The sequence below is a fragment of the Cornus florida genome, unplaced genomic scaffold (assembly GCF_030987335.1).
Source record: "Cornus florida cultivar Cherokee Brave unplaced genomic scaffold, ASM3098733v1 CherokeeBrave_3.0.0_Hap2_Chr02, whole genome shotgun sequence".
Lineage (NCBI taxonomy): Eukaryota > Viridiplantae > Streptophyta > Magnoliopsida > Cornales > Cornaceae > Cornus > Cornus florida.
Genome location: NW_026775572.1, coordinates 103,325,065 through 103,350,756, shown reverse-complemented (window position 1 = coordinate 103,350,756; position 25,692 = coordinate 103,325,065). Strand labels below are relative to the sequence as shown.

Genomic DNA, 25,692 nt, shown 5'->3' with positions numbered 1-25,692 from the left:
TGTTTAATTGAAGTGATTAAACTAATTGGAGCGGTAGTCTGGGACTTACCCAATGATGAGTTTGTTGAGCGTAGTCAGAGACTATCTTCGGGAGTGAATTACTCTTTTGTTATGGCCATTGAGCTAAAGGTGCCCTTAGTATGTGGACGTGGTCAGGGCTATCTGGGCGAGTAGACGTATAACTCAGCCACATGTGTGTATTTGGTAGTCAAGGACTATGCAGTTCACGCCATTTATTTAAAGTAGAGCCAGGGGCTTATGTGAGGTAATGGCATTAGAACGCCAACTGGTTGAGGGGAGCCAGGGGCTCATGTGAGGTAAGCGGAATTTTTAGTAATTTAAATTCTAGATGAGTTACAAGTTCACAGTTTGAGTTAATGTTATAGAATAACGATGATTTGTAGATATTTCGTGGTCACTTATAGATGTATATATGTACAGATTATAAGTAAGGATTGACTTACTGAACGATGATAGTGTTTAGCAATTTCTTGTTGAGCTTGTGAGCTCACCCCTTTATCACTTTCAGGTGTACATGGATTTAGCTTGCAAAGGAGGCTTAATGGGAGATGGAGATTTCCCGATTTTTCCACATTTTGGTTTATTATTGTTTCTTAGCAAACACTTTATAATAAGATTCACTTAGTTGGTAGAATTTTAATTAGTTGGGGATATAATAGATTTTCTTTGGATTGATGGATTTTTAAATAAGATGTATTCTTATTGATTTAATCATGGATTATGGTGGATGAATGATGTGAGTCCACGTACCAGATTTTAATATAAGACAAGCATTCTTGTGTTAGAATTTTTGGGCCGTGACACATTATACATGCATAAACATTTACACACATATTGAATCTGTGTGTGTGTGTGTGTGTGTGTGTGTGTGTGTGTGTGTGTGTTTTGATGATTAAGAAATGTGATATTGAAATTTTGAAAAAGAATTTCTAGCTGTCCACGTATTTAACAATATTTAGATGATGAGAAGAGTATTTTTTGTTATTAGACTCGGACTCTGAACCATGTGTACCATAACGGGATAAAATTTAAGTTGGAATTGAACTCACCAGTTATGCTAGGCATGAGTTTAGACAACTTTTATTATCGTGTAGTCACTGTGTGTGGTGGATTCAGAAAGAATCAAAAGACAGTTGAATTTGAGAAGAAAGGCTTCTGGATATGGAAGAATCACTACTATAAATTCTTTTGAAAAAGAAAAAATTTATGGTCCTTACACTCTAGTTGTATGTTTTCTGTACTACATATATATTAGGGGTTAATTCCCCAACCTTCATGTGCTTTCATTTTTTTTATTACACTTTACCTCCTAGGGCTAGGCCAGCCTACGTATCGGGGGTGACACACCCGCACACATTCGGGTTCAACGCTTGGCGTGGCATCGAATCAAGAACTGGGTCAACTTTGATACCAACTGTAATAGATAGGTGCTTCATGATCCGATCCAAAAACTTAAACTATTAGGTGCAGCCAATACCCAACCCTATATACCCACCTAATTTTTCATCTAAATCCGATGTGGGACAAATCTCTACTTATAGCACATAACATTTATCCTTGATCAAGCTGTTGCAACTTGAAGGACGAAAATACTGATTACAGTAAAACAAAACTTCAACACCTGCCAACTAACAATTCAGTGACAATTAGCCTTTGAAAGTGTTTGGTATTACAGGAATAATTTGATAGTACATGGGGTAAAGTGTCAAGAAAACAAGAGTTTTGTGAATTAGACCTTCTTCTTTTTTTTTCCTGGGTAAAATTAGACCTTATATATAAACACAAAATATGTGTGAGCACGCTACTCATGTTCGTATTTCTTTGAGTAAATTACATTAACCTTCTCTGAAGTTTCGTCGTTATACATGGCCTTCCCTTTGTTTGTCAAATTATAATTACCTCCCTTGAGATTTGTATATAAATAACACATACCTCCCATTCATTCATAGTCAATAACGAAAAATATTAAAGTTAGTAATTTTGTAACTTTCAAATTCCAACCTTACTCTTGGAAGACATGTTTATTGTACTAAAATACAACACACACACAAAGATATAAAGGTAATTATAAACGGAACAAGTTTGACAGGAAAGTCTGTATAACTTGACAAATAAGATGGAAAGTCAATTTATATTAATAAGGGTAAAGGATAATAAAACCCCCGAACTATCAGCCAAAAATACAAAATCCCCTGAACTAAGTAGTGCCTCCTGAATCATTGAAAAAATGCAATTTAAGGACAAAATTAAAAATCACACTCACCGGAAGTTACCAAAAATGTTGAATTACCAAATTACCCATTAATAAAACAACGTATTTTTATTGTTTTTGTTACTACAATTGATGATGTGTCAATTGCAATCTCAATGACCAATAGAATTGCGCCAACACATCCCACTATCACAATCTCACCTAATTATTGCGCCAAACACAACCTTATTTGAGTACCCAAATAAGTAACTACTCGGTAAACACTCGCTTTCCCTATAAACCCTACAACCACCTCCATCATCCATGGTAGCCACCTCCTCTCTCTTTCCTTTTCTTTTTCTTTTTATTTTCCTTTCTCCCCAATCGGCAGCCACCACCTCCATCATTGATCATCCAACATCATTTGCTCCCATGATGATCCCATCATTGGAAAGGCCATGACCATTGTAGAGCAGAGAGGTTTCAGTACCACATTTTATTAATAATTGCATATGGAGAGGTATTTATTCATCTTTAAATCAATTGTTCTCTATCTAATAAGGAGTAATATATTGGAGGGGGAACGCCCAGGTCACTTGACCACACTGCTGTGATGAAGCAACGGCGAAGATGCGAACTAGAAAGACGAAGATGACGGAGATTCTGTTCTGTTCCTCCTAATCCGAAAGCACTTTACTCTTCTCCAAATTCAAGTTCTCCAATTTTTCTCTTTTGTTGTATTGGCTGATTCATTCATTGATTTTTCTTTTTCTTTTTTTTGGGTGCTAGATTTGATTGCTTCTTTCAAGGAGTTTGTATTGGAATAGAGAAGTTAGGGTTTTGATTTCCTTCTTAGATTAAATTATTGCATTGGGGCTTTGACTTTTTTTTTTTTTTTTTTTTTTAAATGAAATTGAAAGTTGAAGGTTAGTGCCGGAGTAGTTGGGATTTTTCTATGGAAGTTGTTGCCTAAATTTCTCACTTGATTTGGCTAATTTCCGAAGGAATTTTGGCTATTAAAATGGTTGTTATTGATAAAAAGATGGAGTTCCACACATGTGAACACATACACATATATATGTGTAGAGAGAGTGTGTGTGGTGAAGCAGAGAATGAAGCTAATGGAGATGGAGAATGGAAATAAAGACCTGTTTATTGTGGCTGATTATGTTTTTAGTTCAATTTTCTATGGCCCAGAGGGAATGGCCGCTCATTAGGTTAACATCGGTGATCGGACAAAGATGCCGAGAATATGGGAGCAGTGAGTCTTTGAATTTGAGGGTTTTATTGATTCAATATTGTAATGGTATATAAGGGTAAATTTGCCATTTTAAAATACATGTAATTAGTTTCCGGTCAAAATCAAACATAACAGTATGGTCTGGGGCTTTTTGTAAAAAATGAAATAGTTTGAGGAGTTTTTTTGTAAAAATATAAGTTCAGGAAATTTGTTGAGAGACGGAGCAAAGTTCAGGGGTTAATTGCACTTTACCCCATTAATAAAACTCAGGAGAGAGATCGGTGTAATTTGCAACAATATAAGTCAAGCATCAAAATTGACATCCTTTTTTCCGGATTCTATTTTACACAGAACTTTTAAGTATTATCATTTGGCTAGAAAGGAGGTATCCTAGAACATATCTTTATAGGGTATCCTAGAGCACTTCTTTATAACCAATTCATGATTTTGGGGGGTATCAAACGTGACCCAAGAATTAAAGCTCTCGTAGAATTGTTTTCTAAAAGAAAAAGGCTATAGAAAGAGACCTTTCTTAAATTTCAGTGACAAGGGTGCCCTTATGCATTATTATTGTTTTTGCATAAAGTGATTGTCGCCATAATTAGACTCGGGGTGGTCTTATGGACAAGTAAATTAAAAGAAGTTACTTAATAAAATTTAATTTTTGAATAATGTATACCAAGTGATAGAAAATTGCAAAAACGTCTCATGTAATGTAAAATATTATGCATATAAGTACTTTAATACTATTACGCAATGTTTGGTTGGTTGCTTTAGATTGGTATTTTATAATTTGGATTTGAAGAAATTTAAAATTAAACTTTAAATTAATTTTTCTTCAATTTTAATTTCAATACATTAATTCAAATAGAACATAAAAAATAATTGTAATGTTAATGAATATATATATATATATATATATATATATATATATATATATTATTAGGTAGTGGGACCCAACTATTTATTAAGCATTTTAATGACATAGGATCATTACAAACCCATTTTCTCTCATCTCTCCTCTCTCTTTCTCTGTTTTTCTTTTTCTTTTCTTTTTCCCACAAACTTCACTCCTTGATTTCTCCCTCACCAAGTGGTATTTTTTGGTGCCGTTTGCGGCAAATCGGAGAGCACGGCGAGATCTACGTATGAGTATAAACAATTCCTTGTTTGGCCAACTCTAGGGATTCGAAATCGGGGCACAAAATTTGAGGGTTTTTCTCCTCCTTTGAGGTAGGGGTTTTTAATACACAATTTCTTACACTTTGGTGAATTTCTACTTGATTTGTTGCATAGTATGCTAATTTGTGTTGTTTTTTTTTAGCATGACTTAATTGTTCAAAATGAAGTATATTTTTATATGTGTTAGTTGATGTTGTATGAGAAAGCATGCCTAAATGATAAATTCCATTCCTATTGTGTGTTAATTGTTGAATTTGGTGATTTAGAAGCATGATATATATATATATATATATATGAATCTTCTATGAGGCATGTATAGTGTAAATGTTTGACTTGTAAGGAATAAATTTCTATATTGGCATGGCATTGAAATGTATGAAATACTCATGCACTCATTGGGAAAGAATTAGGAAAAATTAATCTGAAAGAAATGAAATGAATTTTGGGAAAGAATTTTGAGAAGGATTTTGTGAAAAACCCAGCCGCCTAGGAGTTGCCTAGAGACCGCGGCGTTAGTGAGGCCTAGAGGGGACTGGGGAGATTGTCCTAGTGTGATTGAGTTACCTGGGCCCAAATGACGCCATGGAATTGCCATGGGTCAGGGATAGTGGCCAACCCTCCTCTCGTGCTACTATGGAGTTACCATGGGATGGGTTCACTAACAATTTGAAAATGAAGATGGAAATGGTTTTGGAAAATGGGGAGTGACATTGCATGGCATGGCATATCATTGCATGGCATATTCATTTGTGGTATCGGATTAATGATGTGGTATTGTGGTTATATTTTTTTTCCCGGCATGGTATGATCCCAATTTCCTTATTCTTATTCATTGTGTGGATTTACAGGGTCTCAAGAGATGTGCCTTAGGCACTTTCTACTAAACTTATGTTCACCCCTTCATTTTAACATTTTTCAGGAAACAGGAATAAAGTGGCAGATGACATTCCACCACAGGCCTAATATGGATTAAATAATCATTTTGTTATTTTTGTATATCAGTCCCACTATTTTTTGTAAACTTAGCATATTGTACCGAGACTTATGAACTCTTATTAATTATGATATTTGGATTAAATAGCATATAGTTGTTTCACCATGAGCTGAACTATGTTGAAGCATTATGAATAGATGAAGGGAATGTTGGAATGTATTATTTGTATTGTGTGTTGGGACAAGTTGGATAAGTTTTAAAGAGCCAAGAAAGGCCATTGCTTTTTCTTTTCTTTTTTTTTTAGCATTTAAGCAGGTTGTTATAAGCCCCTTTTTAACAGAGGTCATGCCGAATTTTTTTTTTTTTTTTTTTTTTTTTTTTTATATAATTGATATCAGTTTAGGGTCTTTACAATAATAAGCAAAGATAAGGTTCATCAAATTCTAAGTGAATGGTTTAATAACTAAACTCCTCTCTTACATTTTAGAGATTGAAAGTTTGAATCGCTGATAGTCATTTTAATAAAAATAAAATAAAAATTTACTTAATGCATATACATAAATCTCGGTGTTGGACTAACGCATGTGGGATAGAAGAAATGCATGTACCGATCTGTAAGAGGCTGTTTTATACATATATATATATATATATATTTTGTGCATATGACCCTATAAACTAGGGGTTTAATTTTCAAATACACAAGAAAGTTCCAAGTAGCCACCTTCCCTCAAGTATTAATAAATTCTGCAAGTGCATCACGTCCTAATCATCTGACCACCTTTAATTATGAAAATTAAAATTTGTTCTTTAATTGTGTCAAAAACCGGCCTTTCATTAGCAAAACCAATTTATTACAATACTATCTTAGTGCTCTCTCTCTCTCTCTCTAACTACATAGGACATGCGTTTCTCTTTCTCTCTCTAACTGGACAGACATTGGAAGGATCCTATGCCATCATCATCTATTCGGTTGGTCTGCCAAGAAAGACAAGACGAGATTATACATTACAGTGAACGTTACAGTGAACGATGAACAAAGAGGACGACGGCAATAAATTCGACAATTTTCTCAGTTTTTTATTTTGTGTTTCCTGCTTAGCTGATCAACTGTGTTCATGATTTATCAAGGTGACGTGTGTCCTACATCACTAAAGGAAATGACACTTCTAACCCTAACCTCATATTAAAAAAAATTATATTTTAGTGACCAAAATTAAACATAGATTTTAAAGTCAAGAAAAGGTGAATAGTGACCAATGTTGAAGCTTAATTGATATTAAGTGACCTTTTGATGAATTATTACCTAAATAACCTTTTTATAATATATTATTATGTAAGTGGACAAATTTACCCTCTACATTAACTTAAATAAACACTTACTTAAATTGACTAACAAAAAAAGACAGATTAGTAGGGTAAGTCTCTGAAGAGAAGACCAAGATCGGAGAGAACTGAGGACGGTTGTTCTACGTCGTTTTCTTCAAAATTCTAAGAGGCAGGATGAGAAAATTGTAAATTTTCTTCTTATTCATTATTTTCAAGGTATAATTATTATTCTTTACGAGTTAATTTATATGAGAGATCTTCCTTAAGATATAAGATTGTAATTTTTAGGAATTTTTTAATACTACTTAATTATAATTTAAGAAATAATGACCGTTGTTGATTAATTTCATAATTTTGCCAACTGTTAATGGGTGTTTCAAAAGTATGATTTGCCACTGTAAATGTTATAAGCATTCATAATGGAGAGCCTTGAAAAATAGATAAAGGATGAAAAAGAGATAATGTTAATAAAGAAATCTTAATTTTTTAAATTGGTAAATTGTAAACTAAAAAGGAAAAAAGATAGAGAAAACATTGTATTAGAGAGAGAGAGTAGGAGGATGAATTCAATAACTTATTATTTGTATTGGATGGCAATTTTGTCATTTAAAATTTATTTTTAAAATGTTTATCAAATTTTTAAGTGTTTTTAACCAAATTATTCCCAAATAGTCACTTAATATCAATTAAGTTTTAACATTGGTCATTATTCACATTTTCTTGACTTTAAGGTCACTGTAGAGCAATATGTTTAATTTTGGTCACCAAAATATAATTTTTCCCATTTCAGATATAAAAATAATTATTTGTATTCCTATTCTTCAACGGCCAATTTAATTTGATATTAGTCACAAAAGTTGAAAATTGAATAATCCGACATTGGCTGTTCCCTGATCTTGGGAGGGGATTAGGGGAGGGTGCAAGACTTGAATACAAGCTTCCGAATACAGGGAGTAACCCAACCACTCGAACAACACGACACTTGCAAATTTGATTGTTATTCCCAAAAATTGTTTTTTTTTTTTTTTTGTTTGTTTGTTTTTCAATATGAAATTACACGAGGTTCCCGTGAGAATTTGGTTACAACATTGAATATTGTAGTTAATCAAGTTTATATTCATGCATTTGGAGCAACCGATTTTTAGGTTATTTCAAGTTTTATATGACAAAATTGTTGAAGGTTTGTCGCTGGTGATGAACATAATGGTTTCAGAAGCCTAAGCTGGTGTTTGAAGATTATGTTGGACTTTTTTGAGCCTATCAATGGTGCTATGCTTATGGGTGACCCGTGAGTGCAATAGAGTTGCTCATGCTTTGAATAAGGGTTCGTTTGCCAACTACTTTTACTTCATGTTTTTTACTTTTATTTGTGTATTGTAGCAAAGTAAAAGCACAAAATATGTTTGATAATGTTTGTTATCATTTGAATAGTACTAAAGCGCTTCCAAAAAAGTAGCAAAAATAAAAAACATTAAAATGATATTTTTAGTTATTTTCACACTGTAGCAAAAACACGGTTAAAAAAAAAAAAAAAAATTCTAAATTGATATTTTTAACTAGTCATTTACTTTATCAGACTTGTAACACTTTTTACCAAACATGCTTTCATGTTTATGCTTCCAAAAATCTCATCACAAATTTACATTACCAAATAAGTTACAAAATAATATTGAACACACTAAAGCAAACATATTACTCATGCTTCTAGTCAAATCAAAAGCACAAAGTAGAAGCGGTTGTCAAATGAGCCCTAAGAGAGTTATGGATAGACAACAACAGTTCATGGAGCTGGTGGACCGATTTGGTTGGCTTTTGGACATTTTGAAAGATGTTTGTAACGTTTTGTTCTGTTGAATAAATTATCTATTTTGTCACGGAAAAAAATAAATAAATAAAGGGTAGCTCCCCAAAACACAATCAAATTGCTTCCAACCCTACTTTTCATGGATAAACTGAAGCACAGATGAATATCAAACTAGCAGCTGAATCAAAGTTTCACTGCCTTTAGTGGGAAAGTCTTGTACAAGAAATAAATTACATCAAGGATTCAAGGTATAACAACATCAGATTATACACATTTTTTGGCTCCCTCCCCTCCTAAAGCTAACTCTATAGATACAAGTGGGGATGGATGGTTCTGTAGTGGTATACAACATGTAGGAAATGCAAGTTTAAATTGAAGTTGGTTAGGAATGACTGTCCGAGCCAGTGTTCTTGCTGGTCAACGAGCTTCAAAATTCAAGGAAACCAAATGCCTTAACTTACCTGAATACGTCGTACTAAGTAAAAGACACCAGCAGAAATCCAAAATTTGCCGGTACTGTTCAAGCCACTAAAATTTCCAATCTGGAGTTCTTGTTATGAGTCGGAGATGGGTTTTACACTTTAGAGTCGAAGAACTTGGCAACTGCCTGGTAGAGATTCTCTTCCTCAAAGGGTTTCGATACATAACCATCCATTCCGCATTTCAGGCACTCATCGTATGTTGCATGAATCACGTCAGCTGTCATGGCTAATACTGGCATGTGCCACTCAGCCTTCTTTGCAATTCCTTCAATGTTGGACCCTCCATTAATCTGCTGCTTGTTTTCCTTGCTCTCCATCATCCGAATCTGTCGAGTTGCCTCAAAACTGCAATGAAGAAACATGGGTAAGACATATTTTTTCCTATTTGAAACATACCCACTTTGCCCCTATAGGGACTTGAATCCTTGACCTTCTACTTTAGAAGGTGAACCTTTGGTTTGGTAAGAATATATTTTCCTCCACAAAAACTACTTGATATGAAATGCTATCAATTAGGAATCACTGCATTGTTGTATTAGACACCTAGAATTGCATTTGAACAACCAAGCTCATATGTATGGAAACTGGAAATGGAAAGGGAATCACTCTCTTGAAACCCTAACATGTCCTTCCAATTAATGTCTTAAAAGAAAAGTCATACACAGTCCACCTTGTTCATATATTGAATTCATTTTAACCTATTCAACACTGAATAAAATTAACTTCTGTCAGGCATCTGAATACAACATTATTAATGAATAACTAAATCCAAGTGAACTAGAATTCTTTGCAAAAGAAAAAAAGTTAAAAAGCAACAAACAATACCTTCGAGTTTAATGTTATTTCGTTCTCTGGGTTCATCTTAAAATTGTCTCTGCTTTAATAATAAAAAGATTTTGTCTCTATTTCTCAAGATAACTGAAAATTATATGTTAGAACATAAACCGGAACGCAAATTACAATAGCCTTGTAATCCAATGGTCCATCACATTAAATATGGATTGGCACCGAACAAAATATTGCTCTCTTGATTTAATCCACTGGGTTGTGAGAGTTATTTTCCAACAGTTGTCATACTCTTTCCTAGGAACCAAGCACACGATCAACCAGATACTTTGTTCTTCTCCTCTTCCTTTCATTCTTTTTTTGGTTAAACCCATAGGGGACTTGTTACAAATTGGACAGGTATTGCCACCAATGGGCATGCATCATTATCATCAATATTCGGGCACCATCCACACAAACATCTTCCACTATATCAGGATTACCAATTACCTCGTACTGTGGATGCCGATCTAAATGAAGATTTGGGTAATCCATTCTGGCCAGCCACTATTGGGCCAGGTGCCGGACTCATTGAATCTGGAGTAGGAGTGGTACGGGAAAAAAAAAAAAAAAAAAAAAAAAAAAAAAAAAAAAACCCCATTTTAGGTTGTTCAAGGCAGGGACAAGATTGAGCTGGCCCAAAGTATTGCCTAATACTTAAACAAAAGGGAGTGCAAGACATTGACTATCAGCTACATGTCTTGTGTTGGGACTTTCTTGCAGTCAGTGATAAACTCTGGGTGCAGTGGTTCAAAGGAAAGTAGCTTCAATGAATAATTCTGGTATTGTGTTCCAAAAGTTCAGAATTCTCTTATCTTTTGGAATAAAATTCTCCGTTAGACCTTTTATGGATGAAAACTATGCTATCCATATTGCTAATGGTCAAAGCTTTAGTTTGTTTAGAGACCCTTGGTGTGGTGGTTTGTCTTTGCTACAAGAATTTGGTGGTGGTAGACTTTGTTGAGTGTTGGACAGACAAGCCTCTGTGATAGAGAACAGTGGCAGCAGCCTTTTAAGGTATATAAAAGGCGTGGCAAGGAGGGTTCTAAGGCTCAAACCTTAATTTGGCACATGCTAGACGATGGGTCCACTTGGAGTCTTGCATAATTACAGAGATTTGGTCAAATTGCATAATTATGGTAGCTTCCACTTGGAGTCTTGCATAATTAGGGGGATTTGGTCAAATTGCATAATTATGGTAGCTTGCATCAATTTCGATCAAATTACATCCGTCCATAGTAATTACTTTTATTATGCTAGAGTCAAATATTGATTACCTCAATTACGGGGTGATTACTTTTATTATGCTATAGAGTCAACTTTTGATTACCTCAATCATGGGGTAATCTGAGGGTCATAAGTTGCTATAAGAAGGGTATGATGTAAATTGCTGAGGCAGTGAAGGAACGAATAAAAATATCTTTGAGATTTCTTTGTGAGTGATTCACAATTTGTGAGGGTGTGAGGCCTTCTCTGGGTGTGACACCTGGACCTGTTGGTGTGATTCCAATAGGTTTTTGTTGTTTTCAATCCTTTCTCTCTACTAATATTTTGAACCATAGCTCTGTTTATTTTAATTAACAACCACTTCTCCTTTGGTTTTCTACATTTCTACTATCAAACCTCCAAATTTCTGCCCTAGTTCTTGAACTTTCAGACTCTGAATTCTTTGAGTTCTTAGCTATTTAAGGCTGCTCTCTTGTCCTACATCACTCTGTTACATCTATATATTCAGAAATGGTCAGTGGCATTTTCCGGATTCTGTGGCAGATGCAGTGAAGAACAATATCAGGTCTATCCCTTTATCACATGGGGTGGATATGATCAAATGGAAGCATGGTATATGTTCTTTTAAATCTTCCTGAAATCAATGTAGAAGCAGAGGTCAAAGGATGGATTGGCATAGAGTGGTTTGGAGGTTCTGTAGACGTAGTGCTACCTTTACTTCATGTCTTGTGTTACAGGATGCAGTTCCAACTTTCGTGAATTTTCAAAAGAAAGGTCTTCAGAATATTGCCATTTGTCACTGTTGTTATGGGAATTCAAACTCAGTAAGAATTATTAGGGGGTCTTCTATGCAGGGTAAATTACTTCAATGTCTCATGCCTACCGTCGTATGGGCTGTTTGGAGGCAGAGGAATGTAGCCTTGCATGAAGGGTATAGAAAAACTGCTCAAGAGGTTGTTGTGTCTTATTTATGGGAGTGCCAGCAAGTTCTAGGCTTATCCTTGCAGGACTTTCTTGCTCTTAATTTTAACTCTTGATGTTTCTGTTGGTGGCTCTTCTTAATTTCTTCCTTTCTTGCTTTGTTTTGGCTATTGGAAGTGGTTCTACTCCATGGTGGCCTTGTACATGGGGGTATGCCCTCTTTAGTCCTTGTACTCCTTTGAGTTCTCTTATTTATATAAAACAACCCCATTGAGAGAGAGGCGAGGGGGGGGGGGGGGGGGGGGAGGAGGGGGGGTGTGTGGTGAAATGGAGTGTGCCTTGTCCCGCATCAAGAGATGGAAGAAGAACCCATCTGCCTACATATTATGGCATTATGTCAGAAATTGTATTGTGTTCGAATATTTTTGTGTCCAAAACCATGATATCATGTTGTAAGTTTATTTATCAGAGCTTCAAGGTTCATGTGATTCAAAGGTTTGAGTTCATCAAATTAAACTTCCATCAACATTTGAACACACATTCTAGGTACAAGTATAGCAGTGTGAGGACACTTTGTTTCTGTTAGAAGTTTTATATATATATGTTGGGTCATTATGTAATTACATTTAGTGAATAGGACCCTTGTGTTATTATGCAAGACTTGTACCCTTTATATATAAGCCTACACAGGCTTATTAGGTTATTGTGTTGAATATACAGAATATGTGTTTTGCTCTCTCTCTCTCTCTCTCTCTCTCTCTCTCGATTCTGAGCATGGGATCAGAGCAAAATGATCATGGGTGTGAGAGTCAGTAGGTGGGTTGTTTTGTATACGATCTGAATCGCAATCGGAATCACGATTGTGGTTTTGGTGTCTCTGCCGGCAGCTTCTCCTTCGTCGCCGTCGGCAATTCCTTGTTCACCGCAGTCGGATCTGCAGCCTCGTTCGTCGTCATCAGATCTGAAGCTTGTTCATCATCATCTCTACTTTCTTCGTTGTCGTCGGCAGCTCCTCTTTGGTTGTCAGCGAGCTCGCCGACATCTGCCGTCTCGATTTGCAGAGGTGAGGTTGGTTTTTTTGGCTGGAAGTTGCAACCGCTGCTTGTGATTGGGTTGCCGTCGCTTCCGCCGTGTTGTACACCGGTGTTTGTGAAGGTGTGAAGAAGAAGACCCGTGTTTGGCTACACGGTTATGCTATTCCAACCCAGGTTTACTAAACCTAGGATAGCTATTCCAATTCTGGTTTACTAAACCAGGGATAGCCCAGATCCGGCCCGTTTGCCCGGATCCGACTCATTCCCAGGTTCGGCCAGAATACAAATTCTGCATTTTTTTTTTCCCTCTTCTTCTCTGTTTTCCTGGATTACATATGGCGTCTAGTTCAGATTTGCTTTCTCCCACATTAAGTCTTCATTCTCCCATGACTTCAGTTAAACTCAATGGGAAGAACTACATACTGTGGGTTAACTCTATTGCAATTTTTCTCAAAGTCAGAGGTCTGGGCAATCATCTGACTAAAGATAAACCTAAGGAAACTGAAACTTCTTTTGATACATGGGAAAAGGAAGATGCTCAGATCATCTCTCTGCTGTTAAACAGTATTGAACCCCAAATCAGTTCAACTTTACTTTACTTGGATACTGCCAAGGAGATATGGAACAGATTGCAGCAATTGTATTCTGGGACAGGTAATATCACTCGTGTTTATGAGCTATGTGAGCAGTACTTCCATCTTGAACAAGGTAATCATAGTATAGAGGCGTATTATTCCACAGTTATGGGAGTCTGTGAGGAGCTGAATATGTATCAGCCCATTACTGCTGATGTTCGCAGTATGCAACAACAACGTGAGGACTTTAATGTTGTCCGTTTTCTCACCGGTCTGTCATCAACATATGAGCCTTTTCGTGCACAGATTATGGGCAGTCCCACCCTTCCCTCTCTTGCTGAGGTGTTCTCCCGACTTCAACGCGCTACACTTGCCAGTGACACCTCAAAATTGAATTCTGGGCAAAGTGGTGAGAGTTCAGCTTTGGTCGTTTCAAATGGTGAACATAATGCTTACCGTGGAGGTCGTGGGGGACGCTCCACCCGTGGTGGTTGTGATTCACGGGGAGGACGTGGTCGTGGCAAGGAACCACGAAAATGTACTTATTGTGGCCTTTCTAATCATACTGTGAACTATTGTTGGGACCTTCATGGCAAACCATCTAATTATGCCAATCAAGTTTCCTCCTCTCCGAATAATGTTGCTTCTCCATCTCACAACGTATCTAAATCAGCAACAGTCCCGGTTTCACGGGATGAGTATAATCAGTTTTTGTCTTATAAGCAAGCATCTAATTCATCTTCCATGGCTACCTTTGCCCAGTCAGGTAATGCGCACACGTATTTATTGTCTTCCACTCGCAGTCCTTGGATCATAGACACTGGGGCATCCGATCATATGACTGGATGTTCTTCTCGTCTATCTAATTTTAATTATGTACCTTCTTCTCAACGTGTTACTCTTGCTAATGGTTCATCCACTCAGGTTTCAGGTTTGGGTACTACTCAGCTTAGTGATTCCTTGTCTCTCTCATCTGTTTTATATGTTCCGCAGTTTCCCTTTAATTTAATGTCTATCAGTAAGCTTACTAAATCTCTCCAGTGCTCTATTACATTTGATCCTACTTCTTGTGTGTTTCAGGATCTCAAGACGAAGAAGAAGATTAATACGGGGCATGAAGCTGGTGGCTTATATTATTTTGATTTGGGACCTTCTCCTATGGCTCTTCAGTCTTCTCTGTCTCCATTCCAGTGGCATTGTCGTCTTGGTCACCCGTCACTTCAAGTTCCGCAGTATCTTTCAATAAAGCATTCTTCAATTAATAAATTTCATTATTTTGTGACTTTTGTGGATGATTATTCTCGCCTGACTTGGTTGTTTCTATTGAAAGATCGTTCTGAGTTATTTTTAATTTTTCAAAAATTTCGCAAAGAAGTCAAAACTCAGTTTGGATGCCCAATTCGTATTCTACGTTCTGATAATGCTAAGGAATATTCCTCAAACCCCTTTGATACATATCTTAGTGATAAAGGAATTATTCACCAAAATTCATGTGTTTATACTCCTCAACAAAATGGAGTTGCAGAACGTAAGAATCGACACCTTTTAGAAGTAACCTGTGCTCTTTTGTTTCATATGCGTATGCCAATACAGTTTTGGGGTGATGCTGTTCTTACTGCCTATCATCTTATTAACCATATGCCATCATCTGTATTAGATGGCAAATCTCCATATTCTATCTTATTTCCTGATTCTCCCTTGTTTTCTCCTCCTCCTAGAGTTTTTGGATGTGTATGTTATGTCCACAATCTTGGTCCTGGTTTTGATAAACTAGACCCTCGTGCCACAAAATGTGTCTTTCTTGGCTACTCTCGTTCTCATAAAGGTTATCGCTGCTATAGTCCTATTTCTCAACGGTACTTTATTAGCGCGGATGTAACCTTTTGTGAGTCCATCCCATATTTTTCAGATAATGATTCACTTCTTGATATCACTCCTGAGTCGCCTCTTCCTGCGGTTCCTCTTCCATCACTTTCTCTTCAACCCAGCTCTTCTTCCCCTGCCCCGTTACAGGTGTACAAAAGAAGACCAAAGCCATCTGCTGTCGTGCCTCCTCCATCATCTTCAGAGTCTTTGGATCCGACACCTTCCAATGTGTTTGATTCCTTGCCGATTGCACTTCGTAAAGCTCCTCGCTCGTGTGTTACTAAACATCCCATTGCTCATTATGTCTCTTATAATTCCTTGTCGCCATCATTCTCATGTTTTTCCTCTAAGTTGTCTACTACATTTGTTCCTAAGACTGTGCAGGATGCTTTGTCTGATTCGGGCTGAAGGAAAGCTATGCAAGATGAAATGGATGCTTTGCATAAGAATGGCACATAGACTCTTGTTCCATTCCCTCCAGGTGCCAAACCTGTTGGTTGTCGCTGGGTATATACTATGAAGTATCTTCCAAATGGGTCTGTTGAGCGTTTAAAAGCCCGTCTTGTTGCCAAAGGTTATACCTAGACTTATGGTATTGACTATGATGAGACGTTTGCCCCTTTTGCTAAGATTTCTTCTATTCGTGTTTTGATTTCTCTTGCTGCTAATCGACATTGGCCTCTGTTTCAGTTAGACGTTAAAAATGCCTTTTTGCATGGTAACTTAGCAGAAGAGGTTTATATGGAGCAACCACCTGGGTTTGTTGCTCAGGGGGAGTATCTTCACACTGTTTGTCGCCTTTAAAAGGCCCTATATGGATTGAAACAATCTCCACGGGCTTGGTTTGGCAAATTCTCTGAGGCAGCATTAAAGTTTGGTCTTCACAGGTGTCAGACTGACCATTCGGTATTTCACCAGCGCACTAAAGCTGGCTTCATAATTCTTGTGGTGCATGTAGATGATATTGTGATCACAGGTGATGATTCTGAAGGCATTGCTAAGTTGAAGTTGTTTCTGCAATATCGATTCCACACTAAAGACTTGGGTAAACTTAAGTATTGAAGTTGCTAGATCCAAGACGGGTATAAGTTTATCCCAACGAAAGTATGTGTTGGACTTATTAGAAGAAATAGGTATGTTAGGTGGTCGTCCGGTTGATACTCCTATGGATTCAAATACAAAACTTTTAGCTGATGTGGGTGATCTATTTAATGACCCGGGCAGATTTCGTCGCCTTGTTGGGAAATTAATTTATCTCACTATCACTCGACCTGATATTTCATATGCTGTTAGTGTTGTAAGTCAGTTCATGGGAGCTCCTAGAATGCCACATTGGATTGCTGTTCTTCGGATTCTCCAATATCTCAAGCAAGCTCCAGGTTTTGGGTTACTATATAAACCAAATGGTCATCTCAGGGTGGAAGGTTTTACAGATGCCAACTGGGCCGGTTCTCCTTCAGATAGGAGATCTACTACAGGCTACTGCACATTTGTAGGAGGAAATCTAGTTACATGGCGAAGTAAAAAGCAAACGGTGGTAGCTCGATCTAGTGCTGAAGCTGAGTATAGGGCAATGGCCCATACCACTAGTGAGTTGACATGGATACAACATTTTCTAAAAGAACTTGGGTTGACAGTTGAAGCTCCTACTCCATTGTTCTATGATAATCAAGCAGCAGTTCACATTGTATCAAATCCTGTATTTCATGAGAGGACCAAACATATTGAAGTTAATTGTCACTTCATTCGAGAAAAATATTATGTGGGAGCATCTCTACTCCATTTGTGAAGTCTGAAGATCAATTAGCTGATATGTTTACCAAAGCATTGGGTCATAATCGGTTACGAACTATCTATTTCAAGCTGGGATAATTTGATATATATTCTCCAGCTTGAAGGGGAGTGTTAGAAGTTTTATATATATATGTTGGGTCATTATGTAATTACATTTAGTTAATAAGACCCTTATGTTATTATGCAAGACTTGTACCCTTTATATATAAGCCTACACAGGCTTATTAGGTTATTGTGTTGAATATACAGAATATGTGTTTTGCTCTCTCTCTCTCTCTCTCGATTCTGAACAATTTCTACAGACTCTATTTATTAATTTTCTTAATTAATCCAATTAATATCACTATAAATACTCTTGAATTTCTATTGGTTAGAAATTCAAGACTCCTTAATCAACTAATGGTCATAATTATAACACATGAATAGAAACACGGGCTGTGATTAATAAAGTAGGATCAATCAATCAAGTCTCTTCTTACAACTACATATTCTCCTACACTATCTGCAATTCTTACGTCTCTTTCTACAATATATTTTCTATATTTTATACTGTTGAAAGAAAAATAAAAGTTGAAGAGAGGAATAAAAACATGAAGAATACAAGGATATACGTGGTTTAGCCATTAGAGTTTACATCCACGACACAAAGCCCAAAGGGCTATATCTCTTTCATTACATTCTCTCTTAATTTTGTTTACAATAACCACCTTTATTCATAAGTGAATTGGGGAAGAGACTTATAATAAAGGAATTACACAGAAAGTCAAATATAAATATAGCAACAACTTGTTGCCCAAGTATAACAACATTAACATTCTGTCAAGGAAAGATTTAAGGGCTTAAATCACTCCTATAATTATTCTCCAACATATACATTCAATTTTTGGCTCAAAACTTGGTGATCGTCTCCTTATGAGCGTATAGGACATTGGAGTTGTATCTTGAAGCTTTTGGTAGATCGTAATTACTTGCACATAGGGAGACTTCAAAGTCTTTAGGAGAACACATTGCGTGCATCTCCATTTGACAGGCAAATATTTCTTTCCCTCTTTTGATCTATTTCACTTACTGTTTGATTGCTTCTAAATATTAGGTTGTTTTCTTTATTATTATTATATTTTAAAACATCTTTTATGTTCATAACTATAGAAGATTTACTGTTACTACAGAAATCAGAAAATCCTCCGTATTGATCATGTTTCCTATTCTCTATATCTTTCCATTCTCATCATTTCTTCTCCTATGTAGAGGAGCCTCCACCATTGAATTGTGTGTTGAAAAGAGAGTATAATGAAAGATATGTAGCACTTTGGACTTTGTGTGCCAAGCCTGGTGGCCGAACCATGTTATATTTTTATGTTTGTTCTTTATTCCTCTTCAATTTTAACATGATATCAAAGCTTCAAGGTTAAAGTTGGTCGAGACCTAATTGAAGATGCACGAAATTTTCCCCAATTTAGAAAAAGAAATTATGCACTTCAAACATTTTCCAACCCCTTTTCCCTCTCCTTTTCGTCTATTTATAGACAGTTACAACCACTCCTGAAGCTTTCTAACTGACTTTCTTGTGATAGGCTGGCCTTGTTTACTTTCCTTTAGTTTGGGCCTGACCCCTTTCGTCCCACTGCAAGTTTTTCTACTGTCTTCCTGGACCTGGGCCCGCTCAGTAAGGACTTGCTCCATTCCAGCTGCTTTTACCCGACCCATTCTCAGCAATCTGGATAGTATCAAGCCCAGTTCACTTTTGGTATCCTCATCTGCCCCCATAATCTCTCCCTAATTAATTAGGGTGAGATTATCGAAAAGACACAATCATGATTTAATGACTCGGAGTGATGACATGGGGAATCGAACGGCTGGCCCATAGATCTATACCTTGAGATCTGCTGCGCCACTTTCGCCTTAACCCTTTGAACACTGAGTCGCCTCCATTTCTTCTCTTTAAAAAATCCTAACCCCTCAATCTCTATCTTTCTTTAATCTCTCCCACCTTCATCCTCCGTCGTCGTCTTCTCCGATTACCTCTGTCATCCTCCTGCATTTTCCGGCGAGTTTTTCTTTGCGATTTGGCTCTTGTATTGTTGCAGGGTACTTCGTGAACTCATTCCCCAAGGTCAGTTTCTTTTTCTTGCTATTCTTTTTGAAAGAAAACCTTTTATATCCAAAGATTCTTCCCCCTTTCCATGGCTCCCCTTAATTTGGACGCCATTCGTTCTAAGAATAGCATCCCGAACGACGTTTCCCTCATAATCTATCCCACAAATCTAGATGAGAGCTCTGGTGAGGGCCTCCTTCCTGGGGAAATTTTATTCTCTGCTATTCACTTAAACATAATTAGGTTCCCTCTACACCCATTCTTCTGTTATGTCTTCAACAAATTGGGGCTTTGCCCTTTGCAGGTTAACCCTAACTTCCTTAGGGTAATTTCAGTCCTTCTGCTCTTGAACCGTGATAGGGATCTCAATCTAAATATTATTGACCTCCTCCTTTGTTACCGAATTAACAGAATCAAGCACAGTGAGAAATACTTTCACTTCTATCCTATTGAAAAACAATCCATCTGTACGGACAAGCTCTCTTTTGAAAAGGGTTGGAGACAAAACCTAATTGGGGTTAGTGGGAATTAGCAAACTCCGTTCGGTCAGTCCTTCCCTATCCCTACCACCTTTGGAGAGTGCTCTGTCTCTGGCTATAAGAAGCTTAAAAAACATCCTACTGACTGCCATTGTGAAAATTATCTTCCCCCTTTTTGTACTTTTCTTTGTAAATGTCTTCAAATACATCATGATGAACTGGTTAACAGCGTTTGCAGGCCAGGCTTGACGTCCTAAAGGAGAGAGGGCTGAATAACGTCCCTTCAGCTACTGACTTGCTAACTTCTAACAATCTTTCTGACATCTCTCTCTTAAGATCTACAATGGAGAGTATTCAGATTCCATCCATCAGCAGGAGGAGGCACTCTGCTCCCACTCCTTCTGCTGCACCTGCCATCCCAACAACTTCCTCAACTGTCCCAGCTCCGGAACAAGTTACGACTATCCCAGTTGTAAATCAAGTTGCAGATCATTCTATTGCTAGGCCCTCTACGTCTATCCCTACTGAGGCTCAAGTTGTAGATCACTCTACTGAGGCTCAACCCACTGCACCGATCAATGAGTCCTCTAACATTCTGGCTGACACTTCTTCAGATGACACTCAGGATGCTAGGGGTTCTTCTTAAAACAATGGAGGATCTCCTCCAGTCCGAGCTTGTATGTCACAGAGCCTGGGCAAAAGGCCAATGCCTGAGGATGGTCATGATCAGAGCGACATCCCACCAGCGCAGAGGGCCAGGGTGACCTCTTTCAGGATCACTGATCCTTTTCCCCCTCCTCAGTTATTAATACCAGAGGGTGAATCTGCCAGAACCTCTGGTACCACATCATCCGTTCTTCCATGGCGCCCCTTGCTCAGCCGTGAGGATGGCTCGACCATTGGCCCTACAGATTCTTTATTCTAGGACCCTCTTACTTCATTCGCTTTTTACAAGGGTTTCTGGACTCCCAAGGATCTTGAGATTCAGAACAAGATGACCTTCAGTGAGATGTACCGGCGATTCCCAACAGCTGTCGTTGAGGTAACTCTTCCTCCCCTTGAGATACATTTCTTTTTCATTTTAATTATTTGATGGTTGAACTGACCAGAACATCTTTTTCCTTGTGCAAACTCTATTTAGGATGTTTAACTTTCAGAAGAGTATTGAAGCTCTGAACAAGAAGCTTAAGTCTCTCTCTGCTGGCCTTAAGAGATTTGTTGAATCAGAGAACTTGCTTGAGGCCAAGAACTCTGAGCTCTTGGTTAAGCTGAATGAGTCAGAGAAGGAACTGACTACTCTGACAGCTGAGAGGGATTCTCTGACAGCTGAGAGGGATGCCCTGGCAGCTGAGAGGGATGCTCTGAAGGCTGAACGAGAGGCCCTTAAAGCCGAACAGGACTCTCTTCAGGATGAAGTTGATGTCCTGAACACTGAGAAAAATGTTACCCTGACTGAAAGGAATTTGCTGAGGACTGAGAAGGGTGACCTTCAACGTACACTTACTGCTGAACAGTTGATCCATGCAAACTCAAAAGAGAAGTTCTCAAATGAACGCTCTTCTTTGCTAAACATCATTGGCAAAGTTGAGGGTGGCATGAGAGCTCTCCATGCCCGCTTCACCAAAACAAGTGCTCTCCAGTATGCTGAAGGGTACAGAGATGGCTTCATTGACCGTTCTCCCCCTGAGGGAGAATCTAGCACCTATGCTGGTCCTGATGAGCTGGACGCTTCTCTGAACATTAGTCCACCAAGCAACTACCAAGATCCACCCTGTGACCCTGTTGAAAATATCTTCATTGAATGCAGAGAGATCGCAGGTTCAGGGATTGCTCCACCCTTTCATCATTTGAACGTCTCTCCTATTAGCACTATCATCCCTTCCACATCAGTTGCCTCTGACAGACTTACGCTGGCTAAGGGGGTCATCCATCTTAACTCTCCCCCCAGAGATAACGAAGCAACTAACGGTGGAGAGGTCAACAATGAGCTAGAGGGTAATGGCAGGAGAGACAATGAGTCTAGATTAGGAGAGGAACCTGCCAACTAAAGTTCTGTGGACCTCTGTAGCAGTTTTTTTTTAACAAATGTTCAAGAATCCATGTATCTCCAGAACATTAACTCATGTACTCAAGAACTTGTTTTGTGATAAATGAAAAGGGAGTGATATACTTGTTTTTTGCAAAACTTCTTCCATTCTTTAACCCTGAATGACATGATAACTTGATATTATTTTTTTTTTTTTTTTTTAATTTTCATTTCACAAGTGTTTGGCGTTCGGCCAATAATGCCACTTGCCACTCGGCATGTATTCAATTTTGTGAAGGAGTCTGGCGTTCGGCTCGTAGTGCTAGTTGCCACTCGCTCTGCTATGTGCCTGGCGCTCGGCTAGAATGTCACTTGCCATTCGGCATATATTTATTTTTTGTGCAGGAGTCTGGCGTTCGGCTCGTAGTGCCAGTTGCCACTCGCTCTGCTATGTGCCTGACGCTCGGCTAGAATGTCACTTGCCATTCGGCATATATTTATTTTTTGTGCAGGAGTTTGGCGTTCGGCTCGTAGTGCCAGTTGCCACTCGCTCTGCTATGTGCCTGGTGCTCAGCTAGAATGCCACTTGCCACTCGGCATATATCTACTTTTGAGCAAGTGTTTGGCGTTCGGTTCGTAGTGCCAGCTGCCACTTACTTTGCTATGTGCCTGGCGCTCGGCTAGAATGCCACTTGCCACTTGGCTCTTTTTATTTTTGAGCAAGTGTTTGGCGTTCGGCTCGTAGTGTCAGCTGCCACTTACTTTGCTATGTGCCTGGCGCTCGGCAAGAATGCCACTTGTCACTTGGCTCTTTTTATTTTTGAGCAAGTGTTTGGCATTCGGCTCGTAGTGCCAGCTGCCACTTACTTTGCTAACTGGGAAGAGTGCCAATCAATTTTTTAGGCAAAATAAACTTCTTTCATAAAACTTGGGAATTTCATACACTTGCGAGTATGCAAGTCAGAACGAGCATTGTTCAGAATTACATTCTACTTCAGAGTCGTGGCATTCCATGGTTTATTGATCAACCTTCCTGCCATGGTCTCCAGAACGTATGCCCCCTTTCCTATGACTTCTGCAACCCTGTATGGACCTTCCCATGGTGAAAACATCTTTTTGACTATCCCCACCTTCTTTTTCAGAACCAGATCGCCAAGGGCAAAGTCTCTGTGCTTCACCCTTTTGTTATGGCTATTCAAGAGCGTCTGCTGATAAGATGCAAGCCTTATAGCAGCTGCGTCTCTTTTCTCCTCCAGCAGATCAAGATTAAACCTTAACATGCTATCATTCTGCTCTTGATTCCACGCTAAACTTCTAACGGTTGGAACTAAGTGCTCGACCGGTATTACTGCCTCGATGCCGTACACCATAGCGAATAGGCTCTCCCCGATCGGCCGTCTCGGGGTTGTTCTGTAAGCCCACAAGACGTTCAGAAGCTCGTCTAACCATTTTCCTTTTTTATCTTCGAGCTTCTTCTTGATGTAGGCAAAGATTGTTCTGTTCGTAATCTCAGCTTGACCATTTGCCTGTGGATGGCTAACTGCTGCCAACTTCTAATTAATTCCATACTCTTCCAGCAACTCTCTCGCTATCGCTGTCGAGATTAGTCCCATTGTCCATAACAATTGACCTTGGAACGCCAAAACGGCAAATAATATTGCTCCAGATAAAACGCCTTACTTGAGTTTGGGTCACACTTGGATACAGCTCTGCCTCCACCCATTTGGTAAAGTAATCTGTGGCTAGCAGAACGTATTTGTTCTGTGACCTCGCGGTCGGCAGAGGGCCAACCACATCCATCCCCAATTGCGCGAAAGGCCATGGTGTGGCCATTACGTGCAATTCTTCAGGTGGTTGATGTGTCAATGGTCCGAACCTTTGGCATCTATCGCATCTTCTGGAGAATTCTTCTGCATCCCGTGACATGTTCGGCCAAAAATACCCCTGTGTCATCGCTTTATGCGCCAGAGATCTTCCCCCTGAGTGATTACCACATACACGCTCATGAATGGTTCGCAAGATCTGCCCAGCTTCTGTGGGGAAAACACATTTTAAGTATAGACCTAAAAAAAACCGTCTGTACAGCTGATTTTGCACAATAGCATACTTCGCAGCCTTTGACCTGATCTTCCTTGCCTCATCTTTCCGCTCGGGCAACACACCATCCCGTATGAAAGTCAAGATTGGGTCAGTCCAGCTCGGCTCATATGGTATAACATTAACTTGCCGAGAGTCCGAACTAGACAGTTTATTAAAGATGGATGGCTGGTTCAACACATCAACTAGGATAACTCTAGCCAACGTTTCTCCAGAATTAGATGCACTACAAGCCAATCGATCGGCATCTTCATTATATTCTCTCGGTAATTGGATGAATTTGATTTGATCGAAGTCTTTCGCTTCGTGCAGAACAGCAAAACGGTAGGCTTCCATTGTCTCATCTTTGGTTCCATATTTTCTAGTTACCTGCCGGATTATTAGCTGCGAATCACTAAAAGCAACTAAACTTTTGATCTTCAATTCCTTAGCCAACTTCAGTCCAGCCAGCAATGCTTCGTATTTAGCCTCATTATTGGTTGCGCTGAACTCAAGTCTAATCGCTTGGCTCAGCGTGGTGCCCTCTGGTGTCTGGAGTTTGATCCCAATTCCTGCTCCCATTTGATTTGACGAGCCATCGACGAAAAGTTTCCATGAAGAACCTTCATAATCCTCTTCCAAGCCTTCAATATCACATTCTAGCAGGAAATCAGCCACTGCCTGCCCTTTAATGGCTGTTCTGGGTTCATAAGTTATGTCAAATGAGCTCAGCTCTTTGGCCCACTTTATCATTCTTCCCGACGGATCTAGCTTATGCAGGATCGTCCTTATAGGGAAGGTGGTCAGAACGACAACAGTGCAGGACTCAAAATAATGCCCGAGTTTCCTTTTGGCATTTACCAATGCCAGGATCACTCGTTCGGCCTTTGAATATTTTCTTTCTGGTTCTGCCATTGTTTTGCTGACATAGAATACCGGGAACTGTTTTCCTTCCTTACAGCGAATCAGAACGGCACTTGCAGCAATGCTGGACACACCGAGGTACATAAAAAGCTTTTCACCCGGCTCAGGGGCAGATAAGACTAGAGAGTTCCGCATATATTCTTTCAAGCTGGTTAGAGCCCGTCTTTGCTCATCCCCCCAGCCTGCCTTCCATGGCCTCGTATTGTATCAAAAAAACGGCTTACAGCGATCTGACAATTTAGAAATGAACCAACTCAATGCGGCTATTCTTCTTGTAAGTGCTTGCACCTCTCTAACCGTTTTTGGTTCTGCATTGCAGATCAAAGCTTTTGCTTGGGCTGGGCTGGTTTCAATTCCTCTATGATTAACCACGTGTCCCAAGAATTGGCCAGAGCTCACGCCAAATGAGTATTTGGTTGGATTAAGCTTCATTTCATACTTCCTTAACACGCTGAACACGTCTTGTAGGTGTTCCAGGTGATCTTCCTTCTTCTTACTCTTTACTACCATGTCATCAATGTATGCCTCCACAGTCTTCCCCATTTGATTTTTGAAAATCTTGCTAATCAGCGTCTGATAAGTAGCTCCAGCATTTTTTAGTCCAAACGGCATGACCTTGTAGCAGTAGGTTCCTTGCTCGGTGACAAAAGAAGTTTTCTCTTCATCAATG

General features: G+C 38.7%; 1 protein-coding gene across 1 annotated transcript in view; it reads right to left on the bottom strand.

The window, feature by feature from the left end:
- Positions 1 to 8,860: 8,860 nt before the first annotated feature.
- Positions 8,861 to 25,692, bottom strand: part of LOC132295515 (histidine kinase 4-like) — a 28,893-nt gene continuing 12,061 nt past the window's right edge. Inside the window, exon 12 of the mRNA XM_059793811.1 lies at positions 8,861 to 9,525. Within this exon, the coding sequence (XP_059649794.1) occupies positions 9,273 to 9,525 (253 nt within the window). The 3' untranslated portion in view covers positions 8,861 to 9,272. The remainder of the gene's footprint in view (positions 9,526 to 25,692) is intronic.